Here is a 20,983-nt window from a genome sequence, read left to right as displayed (position 1 = left end):
CAGATCTCAAATTATCATATAAAATATCCTAATTACAATCAGAGATGTAATCATTCCTTAATTTGTTATGGGTATTTCTACCCATGAGAGACACTTCCTTTAACTCTAGAGAATATAGAAAAATATGAACATTATATAGTTTTGGGTATAGTATGTTCTCGGTGACTTTAAACCTTAATATCATAGCTCCACTAAGTCTAGATTGGTTTTTCTTCAGTTACTAGGTCATTCTCAGCCTGTACACATTTGTTTTTAGTCTATGCATATTTGAGTTTGTAACTTTCCCTGTTGTTTTAAGAAAAAATCGGCTTCTAGAAGCCTTGTTGATGTGCTCATTTATTTAGTTATATCCTTAATGAAATGTTTGGAAGTCCTTAAAATACCTGTTCCTATAGTGCTGAGTTGGTCTTCAGACCTATAAGTCAACTCTTAAATAGTTTATTTTTAGATTTATTTTTATTAAGGCATAATTTATATACAGTGTAATATACAGATCTTAAGTATACAGCTCAGTGAATAAATTAAAACCACCACTCATATCAAAAGCCTAAGAGAATTCCTAGTGCTTTGGGAATAGTAAAAGTTTGATTCTTGTATTTTGCACTCGTTAGAAACCCTTATTTACAGATACAGTGTTAATCAGCAAACTGTAAAACTAAATAAAATCTGGAAAAAAGATGCCTCTTATTCCATTGCCCAGAGATTTGTAGAATAGATAGTAGTGCCTCTGAGTAGTGCTTGAGGGTTTTTGTTTGATTTTGGCCAGAAGAATGTGTAATTTTTTTCTGTAAAAGATTTCCGATTCTAAAGAGTTAATGTGGATAATGCTGAACAGTGATTTAGAGGCACAAATATGGTGAAGTAGGTTGGAGTTAAATGAGAGACTCCATTTAAATATTGGAAAAGCCTTTCTGAGGTTTTCATGCTGAAGTCCTAAAATATGAAAATTGTATGAAGTCTGTATGAATGGCTAAGCTCTAAGAAAACAAAAATATATTTGTATTGGTTTAAATTACCTAGAGAGAGGTTTGGACCCTTCCTTCTAGTTGAAGAAATATAAGATTCTGTGACCCATGTCTAATGGAAATAGAACATCCACTTGGTCATGTCTTGAGTTTGGTTTTATTCTCTTTGTCTAGAAGATTAAGATTGCTGCCCTGCGCATGTATACTAGCTGTGTGGAGAAAACTGACTTCGAGGAATTCTTTCTAAGTAAGTTATTGTTTGATAGTACTGAGAAGGAGAACAAATCTACATTTCATTTTTATGATTGTGTTTTAATAGGGTAGGTTTTTTTAGTCCCTAGTGAAACAGTTTTTCCTGCACAAAGCATATAATCCAAACTGCCTATTTTTCTCTTTAAAAAACTTATTGTATATATTTCTTTAGAGACAGGGTCTTGCTGTGTTGCCCGGGCTGGCCTCAAACTTCTGGGCTAAAGCAGTCCTCCCACCTCAGCCTCCTGAATAGTAGCTGGGACTAAAAGCACATGGCACTGTACCCAGCTGCTTTTCTTTTTTAATAGAGTAAACAGAGAGCAAAAGGATCCTATAAATAAAATATTTTGCTTATTTTGAAAAAACAAACAAACAAACGGTACTTTGACATTATCTCCCTTGTGCACATGTGCATCTTTTTACATAAGAGTATTCATAGTAAACATATTCTGTTTTACATTCTGGAATTTTTTTTTTTTTTTTTGAGACACAGTCTTGCTCTGTTGCCCAGGCTGGAGTGCAGTGGTGCGATCTTGGCTCAGTGGAACCTCCCTCTCCACCTCCCAGGTTCAAGCGATTTTCCTGTCTTGGCCTCCCGAATAGCTGGGATTATAGGCATGTGCCACCACACCCAGGTAATTTTTGCATTTTTAGTTGACATGGGGTTTCACCATGTTGGCTAGGCTGATTTCAAACTCCTGACCTCATGTGATCCACCCTCCTTGGCCTCCCAAAATGCTGGGATTACAGGTGTGAGCCACTGTGCCCGGCCCATTCTGGATGTTTTACTTAGCATTTTGACATGGACTTTTGGCCAGCTATTCCTCTTTTGTTTTTAAGTTTTGTTTTAATTAATCCTGGATTAATTATGATTTTTTTTTTCTCGTGTTAAAGGATGATTGGGTCAAAAGGCACATATAATTTTATTATGTTTACCTCATTGATTAATTGCTTTCCAAAAGGGTTTTGCTGGTTTAGACTATCAGAAGCAGTTGATTGTTATCACAGTATTAATTTTGATGCTGTAAACAGTTATATTATTAACAAAGTTAATTAAAGCAGGTACTTGTAATTGGGAAAGATTAAATCATTTCCAGTTCCACAGATTTTGGAAGGAAATGTATGCTGTGTACTTCTGTGGTAATAGTCACATCCTCAAAGCAGCATACCCCTAAATGTGTACATTTGAGATTTTTCTCTAGCAGCAAATATTTACATATACTTGTGTTCACAACAGTGAAGAAAGCTGGATGCAATTTTGGTTACTTAATAACTATTTTTTTGTTTCGTCTTGTTTTTTGAGACTTGTTTTGAGTCTTGCTCTATTGCCCAGATTGGAGTGGAATGGCGCCATCTTGACTCACTGCTTCCTCCACCTCCCAGTTTCAAGTGATTCTTGTGCTTCAGCCTCCTGAGTAGCTGGGACTACAGGTGCGCGCCACCGTGCCCAGCTCATTTTTGTATTTTTTTTAGTAGAGACAGGGTTTGGCTATGTTGACTAGGCTGGTCTCAAACTCTTGGCCTCACATGATCCACCTGCCTTGACCTCCCAACCCAAAGTTCTGGATTACAGGTGTGAGCCATGGGGCCTGGCCTATTTTGGTTTTTAAAAATCAAATAAATACAAATCATTTTGTTTATTTTACTGTCTCAGCAGATTGATACCAAAAACTAAAATACCATACTGAATTATAATTCCAATTTAATGTCCACCTTTCATTTCTTCTTTATTCATAACCTGGAAAGAATATTTTCCTGCTTCTTTGTTAGTCTAGGATAAGTTAGTCCAAAAGGAAAAAATGTTTTTTCTCTACCTGATGAAGCTATTAATATTAGAAACTACTTTTTTTCTTTTTCTTTTTTTTTAGAGATGATCTTGCTCTGTCACCTAGGCTGGAGTCAGTGCCTGTAGCCCTTTTACTGCATCCTTTTACTCCTGGCTCAAGCAGCCCTCCCACCTCAGCCTCCTGAGTCCCTGGGACTACAAACACATGCCATTATGCCTGGGTAATTTGTTTATTTTTATTTTTTGTAGAGACAGGGTCTCACTATGTTGCCCAGGCCGGTCTCGAACTCCTGGTCGTAGGCCTTAAGTGATCCTGCCTCAGCTTCCTGAAGTGCAGGGATTACAGGCATGAGCCACCATGCCCAGCCTGATCTTTTTTTTTTTTTTGAGATGGAGTCTCGCTCTGTCGCCCAGGCTGGAGTGCAGTGGCTGGATCTCAGCTCACTGCAGGCTCTGCCTCCCAGGTTTACGCCATTCTCCTGCCTCAGCCTCCCGAGTAGCTGGGACTACAGGCGCCCGCCACCTCGCCCAGCTAGTTTTTTGTATTTTTTAGTAGAGACGGGGTTTCACCATGTTATCCAGGATGGTCTTGATCTCCTGACCTCGTGATCTGCCCGTCTCGGCCTCCCAAAGTGCTGGGATTACAGGCTTGAGCCACCGCGCCCGGCCTTTTTTTTTTCTTTAAGTGCCTTCGTGAATCCGTGTGTGAAGTATTTTTCATCAGGTCTTTTTGAAACCTCGTCCTCAGGCTGGGCATGGTGACTCAAGCCCGTAATCCCCGCACTTTGGGAGTCTGAGGCGTGTGGATCACTTGAGGTCAGGAGTTCGAGACCAGCATGGCCAACAGGGTGAAACCCCTCTCTCTACTAAAAATACAATAAAATTAGCTGGGCATGGTGGTGGGCTAATCCCAGCTACTTAGGAGACCAAGGCAGGAGAATCACTTGAACTCGGGAGGCACAGGTTGCAGTGAGTTGAGATCACACCACTGCACTCCAGCCTGGGCGACAGAGCAAGACTCCATCTCAAAAAAACAAAACAAAAACAAAAACAAAAAAACAACAACCCGCATCCTCAGACATCTATTTAATGTCTATTTTATATTTGATTCAATAAATAACTCAGACATTTCTTAGAATTATTTTGAAAGGATGTTTACTAGATATCTTTGTCTTGGCCAGCTGTTCATTATTGAAGATTCTTCAGTTAATATTATAGTATTGAATAATAAGACTTTTATATATTTAACATATCGTGTTTCAATTCATAGCCTGTTGTAAACTACTTATAAAACTTAAGAAAAGTTTATAAGTAACTTTTATACTATTAGCTCACATAGTATGCTTTTACATTTGTCTCACTTAGGAGTTACAAAATCTTGTGGGCTAGGAAGGGCTTGTATTATTTTCATTTTGTTTTATTTTGTTTTCAGAAACAGTTGAGCCTCAAAGAGGCTAAGTGACTCACCCAGGGTTGCCTAGCCAAGCCTTGAACCTGTGTTGTCTGGTTTAAAATCCAGGGATTTTTCCACTATAACATATTGTCTGTGAATGAGTGTAATTGCAAATTAGAAAATGTAATACATTTTAATATTTTCTGTATTTTGTCATATTTAAATGCAAACTATCTCTGTGAGATTTTCTATTGGTATTGGAAACTGATGTTTATACTAACTATACTGTGTACCTGTTGGTGAGCTTTGTCCCAGCTTAGCCTTTGAAGTAGTTACCTAGGGAGAAAGTAAATTTTTCAGTAACACCACTCTTCAGGTTTTCTGAGACTCAGTTTGAGAATTTACTTTTGAGACCTATAGCATGTTCATTTTTATTATGTTCTATTGTGGCCCATCTTAGTCAACTGTGGGTGGATTAAGTTTTCATATCAAACCAAAGTGCTTCCAAACTGTGGCTAGTGAATAAAAAGAGAACAAATCTAGAATATGCCATCTGGAGGCAGAAGATTACAAATATCTTTAAAATATTACATTGACTTTCCTGTGGCTTGGATTCTAAAGAGTAGGTGAGACAGGTTTGAAATAAGTGAAAGGGGCTGGGTGCAGTGGCTCACACCTGTAATCCCAGCAGTTTGGGAAGCTGAGGCACGAGGATCCCTTGAGCTGAGGAGTTCAAGACCAGCCTGGGCAAAAAAAAAAAAAAAAAGGAAACAAGAGAAAGCAATATATATATATTGCTTCCCAAGATTGTACTTTTTAAAGTGGTCATTGCTCACTTGGACTTGTGGTATTTTAGGGCTTAACTTTTGGAGTCCTGAGAATTCAGCCGCCCGCTGTTTCTTAGATATTTTGAGGATGTCTTTTGTCTGAGCGTGTTGCACTGATGAATACACAGTGGTTTGCTGACTGGTCTTTTAGAGATGTTCTGCTCTGAAGAGCACTTTGGAGCAGAGGTGGTCAGTCAGTAGAGTTCCTGTTTAATTCCACAGTGTTGTCTGCAGACTGCTTTGTCTTTAACCCTTAAGAGACTGGAGGCCTTGGAGAGGAGGTTCTTTAATGAATACATTCTGAGTCTGTGGTTGAGGTTTATCACTGATACAGTCTGAAATAATTAATGAGGTTTTTCAAAGATAATTTCAATTCTATTTAAATAATTGGCTGAAAACCAACAATAGTGAATATTTATTGAGTACCTACTAACTTAATACTAACCATTTTGCTAAACATTTTATAGGCCTTATCTCATTCTCACAAAAATCTTACAAGGTCAGTTATCTTGTTTTCTCATTTTACAGAGAAGAAAATTGAGTAATTTTACCCAGTGTCACATAGTGAGTGAGAGGTAGAGTCAAAGTATTGAATCAGGCAGTCTGACCCCACATTAAATGTACAACCGTGTTATGCTGCCTTCCCATAACAGTAATGAACTATTTAATTGTATCCAACTTGATGTCAAGAAAGTGCCTAGCTTCAGAAACTGAAGCACTGAATGTGCATTGGAGCAAGAGTGTGATCGTGGCAAAATACTACAGCAGGTTTTAACTTTGAAATGTTTAAATGCATTTCACTGAACTAAAGAATCTGCTGTATTTTTGCGTAGTTCACAGTCAACAGTCATTGGTGTTACTTTTTAGGGCTTTACCCTGTGGGTTTCTGTTCTGATACCAATGTGTATAGGGACTCAATCATATGCCAGCACTTTTCCCACCCTCAGCCCTGAGGTGACCCCAGAAGGGGAAATTGTGACCCACGTCCAGCTGCTGGCTTGTCTGTCTGTCTGTGCTTTCCAGCCCAAGAACTGATTCCCTCTCTGAGAAAACTGGAAAGGCTCCTAGAGGCTGCCGAGAAGCTTTGATGTAGAGGTAGCAATTGAACAGATTGTCCTTTAGAAGCAGCCAAATTTCATTTTCCAGATTGAAAGACAGACTTCCAAGAAAATTTTTCTTTTTAATGTTTTGTTCTAGCATCCAAAAAAGACCCAACTTCAGATCCGGGCTTGAGAGTTTCTCAGGGCTATTCTCGTCTAGGTGGAGGGTGGTTGGCCCATTCTCAGATGGCATGTGTCTTAATAGCTGTATGGCTGGCCAGACCAGCCTTCAGCTCCCTCCTGCTGGGCTCTGAGAGGAAGTCAACTTGACAGCTGCTAGGCACCTCCCAGTAAGCTCACCAAAGTATTTTGGTGTCACTTTGTGACAGACTTGGATTCAAACTGCAGCCCTGCCACTAGCTTGTTAATATTGTGGCTGCCCACATGTTACTTAGTTTGAGTCTGTTTCCTCATCTCTAAAATGAGGAGTATAATGCTTCCCTCCAGGGTTAAAATGAGGATTGAGTGAGATAATGTATCGACATGGCTTGCAGTAGATCTGGTATGCAGATGGGCTCTTAGTGAGTGTTGGTTTCTGATAGTGGTGTTAGAGAGGCTGTTAGAGCAGGATTAAGAACACAGTGTTTGGAATCAGGTAGATCTGAATTTGGTCTCAGGTGTCTCTTTTCATAGCTGTATGACCCTGAACAGCAATTGTCTTGGTCTCTCTGAGTCAGTTTTCTTACCTGTCAATTTGGGATATCAATGCCTACCTCAGGGTTGTTGGGAGGATTCATTGAGCTCATGGATGTAAAGAACCCAGTAGAACATCTGGCACGTAGTAAGCCCGCAGTGAATTACAGCTCTTTATTACTGGTGCTGTTAATGTACCTCACGGGGGTCTGGGCCTATGTTTTATCTCCTAGTGACCCCTCTTTGTTATCATTTAGTACCTCGTATACCTTGATGGTTGCTGAAAAGCAGAGGATAGTGCTTCTTTCTTGAGTCATTGCCCCAAAGGACAGATTCTACCATAAGGGCCCAAATTCCCCACTTATTTATTCTCTTTTTGCATCTTCCTCTTGCTCTGGCTTTTCTCCTTGTTATGTAATAAGGAGAGCACATTCAGTGGGAGACTCCTCATCCAGCAGGAGGCTTTTCTTAGCTGAGTGAGAATTGAGAGGCTTTGATGTCTGGGCACAGAACTAATTTGTGGGATCTGAAACCAAGGAGAAACCCTTCCCAGTTTTGTTATTTCTGGGGGGTGATGAACAGCCTTGCACTAAATACAATATGCTTTCTTATTCAGCTGCAGCTCCTTAGAGCCCTGACTTTTTTCACCTGATCTTTTCTTTTTCTTTTTTTTTGAGACAGGGTCTTGCTCTGTCACTCAGGCTCAAGTACAGTGATATGATCTTGGCTCACTGTAACCTCCACCTCCGTGGCTCAAGTGATCCTCCCACCTCAGCCTCCCAAGGAGCTGGGACTATAGGCGCATGCCACTGTGCCCAGCTAATTTTTGTATTTTTTTGTGGAGACGGGGTCTCACTATGTTTCCCAGGCTGGTCTCAAACTCCTGGTCTCAAGCAATCCACCCGCCTCAGCTTCCGTAAGTGCTAGGATTACAGGTGTGAGCCACTGCACCCAGCTCCTGGTCATTTCTTTTGGGCAAATCATTTAGCACACCCATATCCACAGCACATTGGGTACCTTACAGAAAGAAGACAGGAAAAGGATACTAGAAAGACTTAAGCCTCTCAGTGGAGCCCAAGTGAAAAAAGTGAGGGAGTGTTTGCCTAGCTTTTCAGAATTCAAGCCCATGGAGGGAAAATACTGTAGAATCACATGGAAGCTAGAAGGAACCATAGAAATAATCTAGGCCACATTCCGCAAGGTGAGAAAACCAAGACTCAAAGGGCAGAAGTGATTTGTCCAAGGCCACATAACAAGCTGGTAACAGGGCTAGAACTAGAAGGCTAGTGGTCAGACTGAATTCAATGTTTTTTTTTTTTTTTGAGACAGAGTCTCACTCTATTGCCCAGGCTGGAGTGCAGTGGTTTGATCTTGGCTCACTGCAACCTCTGCCTCCCGGGTTCAAGTAATTCTCCTGCCTCAGCCTCCTGAGTAGCTGGGATTACAGGTGTCCACCACCATGCCTGGTTAAGTTTTGTATTTTTAGTAGAGATGGGGTTTTGCCATGTTGGCCCAGCTGGTCTTGATCTCCTGACCTCAGGTGATCCGCCCACCTTGGCCTCCTAAAGTGCTGGGATTACAGGTGTGAACCACCACATCCATCCTTTTTTTTTCTTTTACTCCTGGCGCACTATGATTCAATGTTCTTTTATTCCATGGTCTCTCCCCATTGTTCTACTGGACTTTTCTGCAATAACATAATCAGAGAGCGCTATAAGTACCGTGCCTGCCAATGTTTAAAATATGGTCAATATGCCTCCTTTAAACCCTCACATACTTATACCTTATTGTTATTTTCTAGGGTGTCAGATGCCTGATACATTCAATTCATGGTTTCTTATAACCCTACTCCACGTCTGGTAAGTGAGCAATTTAAATGAAGTCACTAAATGTATTTTTTTTAAACACTGTTGACTTGTAAGGTATAGCCCTCAGCAGGGCTGATTATATGAAATGGCAGTTGTTCAGGTGTTAAAAACTGTTCCTTTCATTTTAATAACTGGTGTCTTGAAGCACATTTTTATTAAAGGTCAAAGCATAGGTCCAGAAGAAAACTAATATTTGTAGGATTTTTTCAAAGAACACCTAACCCAGTGAACAATGCTATCAGTATCTCTTAAGAGACGCTGTGAGCTTGGATGGAAAGTTTTCTCTCCCTTGGCTGTTTTAGGAAAGTTCACATTTACGTAAAAGTGGTTTGAATTGTGAGAATCCGTGGTCATTTTCATTGCTGGTCATCAGAAACCTATAACAAATTATAGCACTGACATTTACGCCTGTACCTCTAAAATGTGCATACAGGTTAGCTTCATGCCAGGTTTGTTACATGTAAAAATATTTAACACCTTAAACAGTATATTTTTTCTTCAGCTGTGAAATAAGTAGCCAAAAAAAATCAATTTTTCATCTAACGTTACACAGTATTAAAGGTCAGAAGGATATAGGAGAGTCGTTGAAGTGGGGGGCTGGGGAATGTATTTATTGAACTGCCAGATCTTGGGAAAGTAAATTCTGGAGAACTAAGTTTACTACTTTGACCATAGTGAGTATCTGAGGAACATGGGAATGGCTGCCCTGTCAAAAGAACCCTTGTTTGAGACTGCCTTCAGCTGAGCCTTTGCATCGCACAACTGACTACTATATACTTTTTGGTTTTGATCACCTCCGAAATGTTTCTTCCTCTGTACTCACACAGCTACACTGAGTTTGGCTTAGGAGGCCTAAGGTGGCAGTTTATTTTATGCTTTTTTTTTTTCATTTTTTTTTTTTAGGCATTAGTCTCACTGTGCTGCCTAGGCTGGAGTGCAGTGGTGCAACTGTGGCTCACTACAACCTCTGTCTCCTGGGTTCAAGTGATTCTCGTGCCTCAGCCCCGCTGAGTAGCTGGGATTGTAGGAGCCCACCACCATGCCCAGATGATTTTTTTGTATTTTTATAGAGACAGGGTTTCACCATCCTGGCCAGGCTGGTCTTAATCTCCTGACCTCAAGTGATTCACCTGCCTTGGCTTCCCAAAGTGCTGGGATTACAAGCGTGAGCCACCATGCCCAGCCTATGCTATCTTTTTCTAAGCAGTAGTTTATTAAGTGCACACCATGTCCTGGGCACTTTGTGGGAACTAGGGAATAGTTCTCAAGAAGCTTACAGTCAAGTGAGGGAGCTAAGTTGTGTAAAATGGTCAATTATAAATCAGAATGCCTAAGTTATATAATAAATATGAATGAGAAGTACTTATAGGATCACAAAGGAAGCTGCAACTATCAAAACCCTTATACTTCTACCTGTTAGTTCTTTGAAATGTGCCACGCATCAGGTAGCTTAGAAGACATACTGCCTTCCTATTGTCTTAATGGTGAAGCTTAGGGCATAGCGTTCAGGGAGGGAAGCTGGATATATTGAGGGGAAAAAGTGCTTTTTCAGGAGAGGAGGACGGCAGAGGTGACACTGTAAAATTACTCACTGGAAAGGTGGGAGGGTTGCAAGAAGGCTAGGGTGTTCCCAGAGGAACTCAAAGATAATGTTCAGAACCTGTATGAAAGACTCTTTATTGCCCATATAGCTAGAGGTATCAGTGTTAGAGGGAGTGGATGGCAAAATAAAATATATAATCCCTGTGACCACATCCCAAGGTCAATACCCGACTAACAGCAGCTGGGAGAACCTTGAAACTACTTATAGTTCTTTAAAGTTTCCAAACTGCCTGCTGAATCTTCCTTGCTGAGGTTGGTTTAATTTCTGAGGAGTAGGGTGTACCACCCCTAGTTCAATCGAGAGAGGGAAGCTGTCTGCTTCAAATCTACGCTTGATTCCCCTTCCACTCTTTCTCTCCCCTAGTTCTGATAGTCTGCAGGTTTTGGTGGAAAGAATCTGTAGCTTTTCAGTTTGAATCAGCACACTCTTCTTGAGGACCTCCTGTGTGTGCAGGACCATGGGATGTTGGAGAGAAGGGTATGACATGTGTTCTTTTCTGGTCGTTTCTTTTGGGCAAATCAGATACAGGCTCTGTGTCTGGATCTTCAAGAAACGTTAAGTCTAGTGGAAAACAGACGACATGAAAGCACGATTGCCTATAATGCACGACAGTGAAAGAAATGCTGTGCCCAAGACACAGGCAGATGCAGTAGAAGCACAAAGTGGTGTCACTAAATCCAGATTTGGTGATGGGGTGGAGTGTTGGATAAAAAGTGGCTTTGTGGTAGAGGTGACATTTGAGATGTACCACGAAGAGTGACTAGAATTTCTGTCAGAGAAAGGGTGGGCATTTTAGGTTGAGGAAATATTGGGAACAAAAGATAGAACATGTACAAGAACATGGAGTATTTGAGGGCAGCCAGTTGCCTGACGTGTCTGGGGCAGGTTTACTGAGGAATGTAGTGGAAGGGTCACCAGGAAAGTAGTTAGTTTGGGGCTCAGTTGTGCTGTGATACTCCAAGAATTGGAGAACTCTTTCTTCTAATGGAATGGAGGGGACGGGGACGGGGGGTGGGGCAGGCGGTTAGGAGGAATGATGGATCCACCCCAAGCCATGTTCTATTGGCCCTGCTCTTTTAGCCTGAAGCTCCAGGAGGGTAACCAAAGGATAGCCACATCAAGGTTACAGGACTCAGTGGACTTGCTGGAGGCGTAGGGGTTGAAGTACCTCTTGGAGGTGGTAGTGTGGGGTGGGGTAGGAGGCTTAGAAAACAGTTAGAAAAGTAGAAATAACGCCTCCTCCCCTAAACAAAACCAAAACCAAACAAACTCTTAATAAACAAAAATACCCTGGTGGCTGACATTTCAGAAGGTTTGCTTAGGTTCCCAAGGGTTCCCTGTTGACTCTTAGAATAAGGACAAGATTTCTCACACCCTGTTAGTTCCCTGGAGGAAATGGTGTTTCACTTATCCTGTCTGCTTTTTTTTAGTTTCACAGTTTTTCTGTGGTTTGGGATTTAGGACTGGGACGCCCTCCAGCTCCTAGAGGACCCTTATCAGTTGTATAGTCACTTGAGCTTGCAGCTGCAATGACTATGTGTTCATTGTCTTTGCTGAACAAGATTAGTGTTGACTGTGGCTGCTGAAAAAATGCTGAGAGAGGCCGCTGTCTGCGCTGTCCAGCATCCCCACGTGGACTTGATAAAAGCAGGCCTCCTCCCCTATTCCCTGTCTTGGCCACTGGCATCATGCCCACACCAGAAACCTGGGAGCCGTCCTTTGTCTCTTCCCTCACCTCTTCACCTGCTCAGTCACCTAACTCAAACTTTTTTTGACCCTGACCAATAGTAACAAATGCATGTTACTTTGTGACCAGAATGGACATATGAATGGACACATGAATCTGGTACAAAAGTTCTGTAAAATTTATCCTTATAATGTCAGGTAATCTCTGATACTTTCTTTTTTTTTTTAGTTTTAAGGAACAGGGAGTTTAATAGGCAAGAAAGAAGGGGGAAGGAAGAAAGAAGCAGCTCCTCTGTACAGAGACCAAGGGAGGGAGGCTCCAAGGCCGAGAGAGGGAACCCCCAATATTTTCTATTTCATTTGAATTCATTTTAAACAGACATTGATGATGTCACCCACTAAATTCATTACACTGAGTTGCAACCAACTGTACTTGAAAAGTGGTCTTTGGCCTCTAGCTTCCCTATCCCCATTCTGTTGGCCTTCTCAGTACAAATGGGGTCAGCACACACACGAACACACACATATGCACACACACGCACTCACTCCTTAACGTTCTCTAGTGTTCTCAGAATAAAATACAAGTTTTGGCTGGGCCCGGTGGCTCACAGTTATAATCCCAGCACTTTGGGAGGCTGACGTGGGCAGATCACTTGAGGTTAGTAGTTCAAGACCAGCTTGGCCAACATGGGGAAACCCCGTCTCTACTAAATATACAAAAAAATTAGCCAGGCATGGTGCAGGCACCTGTAGTCCCAGCTACTCAGGAGGCTAAAGCATGAGAATCGCTTGAACCCGGGAAGCTGAGGTTGCAGTGAGCTGAGATGGTGCAACTGCACTCCAGCCTAGACGACACAGCGAGACTCCATCTCAGAAAATAAAATAAAATAAAATAAAATAAAATAAAATACAAGTTTCATATCACTGCATTCACATCTGATCAAATGTGACCTATGGTGCCTTTACTAGTCTCATTTGTTGCTATTCTAGGCATCATTACCATCACTACTCCCTTCTCCGCAAGAAAAAGCAAAACTATGTAGTAGAAATATCAAGTCTTCTGCACTAAGTTTCTTCTGCCTAGAAGACCCTTCCCCCTCCTCTCCACCTGACAAATTCCTGTTTTTCCTTCAGTATCCAATTCAGGTATTATCTCTGCTATGAAGCATTCCCTTTCTTCTGGGCAGGGAGATTTATATAGTTGGAATTTGTGTTGGCATTGTAAGTGTTAACAGATTTGTAGAGACTCCCCTTTTGAAATCATGGAGCACTAGTACCTTCTCAATGCAGAAATTAATTTTATAAAATGGAATGGAACTAATAAAATTAGAACATACCTGTAATGAAGGTAGGATGGAGAGGGAGTAAAATGTAGTCTGTTTTTAAAGGTTATTTTAAAGTCAGGTATTTCATAAATATACTTACTACTGGGTGTTTTATATATATTATCATTTATTTATTTACATACATTATTTCACACATGATCACAACTTCTTTATTCTCATTTTACATATGAGGGATTAGGGGCTTAGAGAAGTCAGAGAACTTTCCCAAAGAAGTAGTTAGAATGTGGTGGAGAGGAAATTCAGGTGCTGGTCTGGCTAACTCAAAGCACTAAGTTGCTTTCCTCTTTAGTAATTATAACTACTAAAGGAACTAATTAAATACTTAAATTAACATTAATTAATACTTATGTACCTACTTAAACATAGATTCATAAAATTATGACATTTATTCCCTTGATTGAAGGTACTGTGTATAGCAGACAAATTTATTTCGTGCCCCCTTAGGGCTTAGGTGAGAAGAGAGACATTAAACAAATCACAGCTGTGATAGGTGTGGTGCGAGGATGTGACAAGGCTACGTGGGAGAAGCTGGGCGTCTCATTTAGTTTAGGGGTGGGTCAGTCAGGGAAGGCTTCACCAAAGAGAACATTTACATTGACACCTAAAGGGTGAAAAGAAATTAGCAAGTGAAAGAGTGGCTGAAAAAGCCTTCCAAGTAGAGGGATCTAGTGATTTTCGAACTTTTATCAGCAGAGTCCTTTTTAAAAATGAAATCTTATGCTCAGCCACCAAATATGATATATATGATAAAAGGGGGTGGGAATGACCTGCTTGCTTCACTTCACAACATGCCCACTGAAGAAAAGACCCTCAGGTAGTTCCATGGAAACTCACAATGCAGTTTAAAAACTACAGCTCTAGTCCACTTCTCTCATTTTGCAAATGGGGAGACAGTTTTGGCAATTTTAAGGAATTGTCTCAGGCCACCTACTCAGTAGTAGAGGACCCGAGACAACTCTGAAGTTAACTGTGGTTACCTACCCCTTCTAAACACTTTGCTTCCTTTCTGGTTGTCCTATTTGGTGGTCAGGGGATAGGGGTCTCTTCCCCTGAGTATGAACATGTCATATGAGCACAGCAAACATTTACGGATCACCAGCTGTTACGATGGGCCCCATGTTTCTTGGCGCTCACTATGTGTGTCCCGGGAGAGGCCACAGGTAAACCTGAAACTAGCACAGGATGATGTACAGATTATATGGGATCACGGGGGAAGGGGGGTTGCCTTGGACTTCTGGGGGCTAGAACAGACTATATAGGATTGAGGAGTAATTAAGAGGCAAAGAAGTTATTGTAAACTACTTTTAAGAAGTTTCAAATGAGGGGATGATCACTTGAGGGAAAACAGTTTAGAAGGGAAGCATTTAGTTGTTTTTTATTTTAAAGTGGGGGAAACACTGGAACGATTTTGTAAGCTGAAGGGAAGAAGGCTTTGGGAAAGAAGAGAAGGAATTAAAGTGTGGGGATGGGAAGAGGTTAGAAAGCAGACTGGTGCCAGTCTCAGTGCAGCCAGAGAACTGCACTGGCAGACACTGGCAGCCTCTGCAGAGGCTCTTTAAAACCACCACAGCATTTTTATTGTAGCTGTAGGGCATTCAGGCTTCTGCTGGATTCCAGCAACCCCAGGCCTGCTATACATGGTGAGCCCTGGCCATGTGCACATCCTCTTTTACCCTCCCCCCAGCCAGAGTTGCAGTGTTAAAACACCCACGCTTATAGCTTTACTGCCCAAACCAAAGGCCTATGCAGCAGCATTTTACCAACATTGCATACCCTAAGTGCGCTGATACCCGCTACCCAGGGGCTTATTCTTTATAGTGGATCTGACAGGCAAGCTGCAGGCCAGGTGTAACTCTTGGAGGAGGCCTGTTGTCAGGTGAGATGGCTTCAGGAAGTACCTCACCCAACTTGTCCGTTTGCCCACAGGTTGTCCTGTGGCCCTCATGCTCCCCCCAGAAGGGTTAGGCTTCATGGTGAGGGAATTTGGGAAACCAGGTAGAGATAGCCTTGTACACAGCCCTGGAATAGGGTCAGCGTGCCAGCTTACAGATCAATAAACTCATTCATTAGCACACTGCTGGGGCTTGAGTGTAGCCATCTAGGCTCTGCTTTCTTGGCCTCAGCTGGTGACAGAGTAAGGGAAACAAGCTGTGTGAAAGTCCCCTTTGGGATTCCTTCATAGCAGCCAGAGTGACAAACCTGCCCAAGTGCCTGCTAGTCTTTATTAATTCAAAATCAGATCTACTCTAAGCAGCTTATAAACTACCATGCGGGAGAAACAAGGCCAAAACACAACTGGCATTGTTGGAGGGCCCAAACAGAGCGAGTGAGACAGGATGCTCAGAGCTGCCAGTACCTGGCAGGAGGTCAGCATCAGGAATAACAAGAATCTTCCCTCCCAGATTTAGGCTGAGAGGAGGAAATCATAGCTAGGAAACTCTCCTGTTCAAAGGAGACTCTGCAGACAGTATTGTTGCCTTCCTACTTGTCTTATTTAGCAGGAAGAGGTTCTTGGTGCTGTATTATCACAGAATGGGGGAAAAAGAGGGGAGCTCAGGCTTCATTCCAGCCCCTTTCTTCTCTACTGTGCAACCTTGAGTTACTTAACCTCTTCAGAGTGTGTTTTCTTTTCTGTGAAACAGGGATAGTTATAATGTTCTGAGAGAGAGAATGAATGTAAATGCATCTTACAGTGACAAGTTTCATATTACAGAACTTAATAAATGGTAGTAATCATTATTATTATTTTCCATAAGGAAGGATTGATAGCTTCAGCCCTTTATCATTTGATACTCCTGGTGAGTGACATTTTCTTCCTGTGTCCTGTCTCCATGCTTGCCTTTTAGAGATATCTGGGTGCCAGGTTTGAACACTCCTTTTTTTCTTTACTTTGCTAGCTGGATTATTTGTGTTTCTTATATATAAAAGAGATCAGTATTATGTATGAGCCGCTGGAATCACTGAGAGACAAGGATAGTACTGTGAAGCTTAAAACCTAAATAATAAATTGTGGGTTTAAGAACATCATCAGGCCAGGCACAGTGGCTCACGCCTGTAATCCCAGCACTTTGGGAGGCCTAGGCAGGTGGATCACTAGAGGTCGGGAGTTCAAGACCAGCCTGACCAACATGGTGAAACCCTGTCTCTACTAAAAATACAGAAATTGGCCGGGTGTGGTGGTGGGTGCCTGTAATCCCAGCTACTCAGGGAACTGAGGCAGGACAATCTCTTGAACCTGGGAGACAGAGATTGCAGTGAGCTGAGATCATACCACTGCACTCCAGCCTGGGTGACACATCAAACTTGGGAGGAGCACCTTGAGTTGATCTTAAACAGAGAGTAGTAGCTTCTGCACAGATTCAGACTATATTCAGAGTAGGTGCTTAGTAATACTTGTTCAATAAATGATTAATTAATATAGGAATCTTTTTCATTACAAGATAGTTTTAAAGTTTATTTTGCATTTTTTTTTTTTTTTTTTTTTTTTTTGGGTACAGATTGGCCCCTGATTTTTTTTTTTTTTTTTTTTTTTTTTTGAGATGGAGTCTCACTGTTGATGCCAAGGCTGGAGTGCAATGGCACGATCTCGGCTCACTGCTACCTCTGCCTCCCAGGTTCAAGTGATTTTCCTGCCTCAGACTCCCGAGTAGCTGGGACTATAGGCACCTGCCACCATGCCCGGCTAATTTTTGTATTTTTAGTAGAGATGAGGTNTTTTTTTTTTTTTTTTTTTCTGGATACAGATTGGCACACTGATATTTTGTTTTTTTTTTTTTTTTTTTTTTGAGATGGAGTCTCACTGTTGATGCCAAGGCTGGAGTGCAATGGCACGATCTCGGCTCACTGCTACCTCTGCCTCCCAGGTTCAAGTGATTTTCCTGCCTCAGACTCCCGAGTAGCTGGGACTATAGGCACCTGCCACCATGCCCGGCTAATTTTTGTATTTTTAGTAGAGATGAGGTTTCACCATGTTGGCCAGGCTGGTCTCGAACTCCTGACCTCAGGTGATCCACCTGCCTTGGCCTCCCAAAGTGCTGGGATTACAGGCATGAGCCACTATGCCCAGCCTGCATTCTTGAGGGCAGTTTTTATTTATTTTATTATGTTTTAGTATGGAAGTGTGTTATTCCCTCCATAATGCCCCCTGTCCTTCTCAGTTCCCCCTCGTTTGCAACAGAGGTCTGATATTATGACTTTAAATCAGTGACAAAATGTAATTTGACCTCTCAATGTTAAATTTAGACATTTATTAAGAGGATATACACCCATGATGTGATTTAAAGTGAGCTGTATTGTGAAATAGCTTACTTAATGACTCAACGTTATTGTTATGTGGTCAGAGTCTGTGACAAGTGTTGGCTTTGTTTTGCAGTGGGTAGCAGGATCTTCAAGTCTTTTATTTTTATTAACCATTTTGACTTTGTTTTATTTTTCTTTCTTTCTTTCTTTATGTCTTTTTTTGAGGCGAGCTCTGTCTGTGTCTCCCAGGCACAATCATAGCTCACTGCAACCTCCACCTCTGGAGCTCAAGCGAGTCTCCTGCCTCAGCCTCCCAAATAGCTGGGACTACAGTCATGCCCCACTAATTTTTGTTTGTTTGTTTGTTTATTTTGAGACGGTTTCTTGCTCTGTTGCCAGGCTGGAGTACAATGATGCGAACTTGGCTCACTGCAACCTCCGCTTCCCGGGTTCAAGCGATTCTCCTGCCTCAGCCTCCTGAGTAGCTGGGATTACAGGCATGCGCCACCACGCCCAGCTAATTTTGCATTTTTAGTAGAGACAAGGTTTCAGCATGTTGGTCAGGCTGGTCTTGAACTCCTTTCCTCAGGTGATCCGGCCGCCTCAGCCTCCCAAAGTGCTGGGATTACAGGCGTGAGCCACCGCACGCGGCCTAATTTTTGTATTTTTTGTAGAGATGAGGTTTCATCATGTTGTCCAGGCTATTCTCGAACTCTTGAGCTCAGGTGATCTGCCCGCCTTGGCCTCTCAGGGTGCTGGAATTACAGGCATGAGCCACCGCGCCTGGCCTATTTATTTTTCTTTTACTATTCAACATACTTCAGCCTTTTCTGAATCACTCATGATGTCCTGATAATTCTTAATAACTGATGTTGTCCTAATAACTGATGTCCTGATAACTCTTAACTGTATTTTGCCAGACTGTTGTCTTTGAGTTGTACCTGTTGAACCTCAATTGCTCTGCTAGTTTTTTCATGTCTCTATTAAATAAATTTTTCATTTCCTCTTTTCCTATTAGGCTGCTAGCAGTTACTCTTGTTATAGGTATGCTTGCCTCCAGTTACCAGTCTTTTTTTTTTTTTTTTTCTGATGTGGTATTTCTAACATGATGCTAGTATTGAAGCTTAAATTACTGTACTTGTGAGGACTGAATGAAAAATAGGGTCAGTAGATTCTGGAGGGTTTGTTCTAATCATTAAAGGAGGCGAAAACAACAAAAACCTTAGTAGGACTCTGGGATCAGATTGTCTAGGTTCAGATCTCAGTTTTAGCACTTACTAGGTGTGTATCGTTGGGCAAGTTACTTCTCTAAGACTCAAATTTTCTCACCTGTGAAATGAGGACAGTAAGGACACCAGTATCAGCTTCATGGAGTTGTTGTAAAGATAAGAAAAAGTAATGCATCCAAATCACTTAGCCTAGTGCCTGGCATGTAGTTGTGTTAACTGTTAATTATAGCACTTGTCCGTTTTTGCTATTTAAGTTTTTTTTTTCCTTTCTTCCTGTTAGTCATTTTTAGAATAGGAAAATTGCCAGATAAATTAGTTGAATTCAGCATCAATCAGATGTCACCCGAACAATGGTCAAATAAATTAGTAGGAATCCATTCTGGTGTCCAAAATTTTTCACTGGCGTGTCTGTGGATGGAACACAGAGTTGGAGTTGAGATTTCTTCACTTCCATCCTTCTATTCCAGTATCAGATGTAATTTTTTCTTAATGTCTGAGAATAGTATGTTGGCTGGGTGTGGTGTCTCATGCCTGTAATCCCAGCACTTTGGGAGGCCAGGCAGGAGGATCACTTGAGCTTACGAGTTTGAGACCAGCCTGTGCAACGTGGCGAAACCCCATTTCATCTCTACAGGAAATACAAAAGTTAGCTGGGCATGGTGGCACATGCTTGAAGTCCCAGCTACTCAGGAGGCTGAGGTAGAAGGATGACTTGAGCCCAGGAGGCAGAGGTTGCAGTGAGCTGAAATTGTACCACTGCTTTCCAGCCTGGGTGATAGAGCCAGACCTCGTTTCAAAAAAAAAAAAAAAAAAAAGTAGTATGTGTAGAATACTAGCACAAAAGGGAAGATAAAGAAGGTACCATTTATGTAAAAAGAATACACACATACATAAACTTGTGTGTGTATAGGTTATATGTGGAAGGTTTCCTAAGAAACTAGTAGCTGAGGTTGCCTTTGGGAGAGGAACTGGTTGGCAGAGGATGAAGGTAGGAAGGGGACTTGGTTTTTATTACTATGTGCATGTATTACCTATTCAAAACAGTTATCAAACAAGAGTAAATTGAACATGATAGGCTTCAGGGTCAGGTGGCCTAAGAATTGGTATTCAGCTGCTTGTCTGGACATTCCAGGCAGCTGACTGTCTTAAGATTTCGGCCCAGCCTTGAGCTCTGCTTTTCCCTTGAAGAGGATAAACAAAAAAGTCCTTCACAATAGGACTACTTTTCTGTCCTTAACTACCTAGTGAATTCGATTCACAAACTCAGGGAAAGAATTAGGTGAGCATTTAATTAGCTGAATGTGGTACTGGTAATTGGACAGCCCTGTGGATCAGAATCTTATTTTCCCAGTAGAACTCATGGGAATCTTCAGTAACTTCAGGTTGATAGGAAGACTGATTCTTTGCTTTGGTCTTACAACTTTATGTGTAATGAGATTTGCTGTAGAGCTTTATATAGCAGTTCTTCAAATTACATTGTTCTGTTCAATGTCATTTTGTTATAACAGTGATGAGGAAAAAAATAACAGTTCCCATCTGGGGCCACTGTCTGTGTGGAGTTTGCATGTTCTGTCCATGTCTAGGTGGGTTTTCTCTGGGTCCTCCTGTTTCCTCCCACATCCCAAAGATGTGCACATGAGGTGAACTGACATGTCTAAATTGTCCTTATTGGAATGGGTGTGGGTCTAAGTGTGCCCTGCCATAATGTATGCATAGCTCACATTATTTCAGTGTTTAATATTGGAAGTCTTTTTGGTCTTTATTTAGAAGTTTAGTGATGTTTTTGTGACCAGAAATATACTGTAGGAATATAACTCTTGTTTATGTCACTTAGCCTACGGTAAAATAGGTTTCATTTTATGTTGTTAAGCTTAAAGTTACAGTTTCCAAGAATCTATCTGTGATGTTAAATGAGGAGTTACAATATTTAGTGTTCTGCATCAATAAAAGGTCTGTTGAACTTATTGGGTCCAACGTTTTAGGAGTAATGAGAATTTGCCCTCCTTTTATTTTCCGGCATCAATTCATGTTTTTTAAACTGTTAGTATCAGCAAAA

At 41.5% G+C, this 20,983-nt stretch overlaps 1 protein-coding gene across 1 annotated transcript in view; it reads left to right on the top strand.

Annotated features, from left to right (window-relative positions):
• The window catches only part of UQCC1 (ubiquinol-cytochrome c reductase complex assembly factor 1), a 107,604-nt gene that overhangs the window by 33,197 nt on the left and 53,424 nt on the right, over positions 1–20,983 (top strand). The window contains exons 5-6 of the mRNA XM_017886635.1: positions 1,140–1,212; positions 8,758–8,815. Coding sequence (XP_017742124.1) covers positions 1,140–1,212; positions 8,758–8,815 — 131 coding nt within the window. The remainder of the gene's footprint in view (positions 1–1,139; positions 1,213–8,757; positions 8,816–20,983) is intronic.

Source organism: Rhinopithecus bieti, unplaced genomic scaffold, assembly GCF_001698545.2.
Source record: "Rhinopithecus bieti isolate Rb0 unplaced genomic scaffold, ASM169854v2 scaffold_15197, whole genome shotgun sequence".
Lineage (NCBI taxonomy): Eukaryota > Metazoa > Chordata > Mammalia > Primates > Cercopithecidae > Rhinopithecus > Rhinopithecus bieti.
Note: the sequence above shows the minus strand (reverse complement) of the source record. Positions and strands in the feature narration are given on the sequence as shown.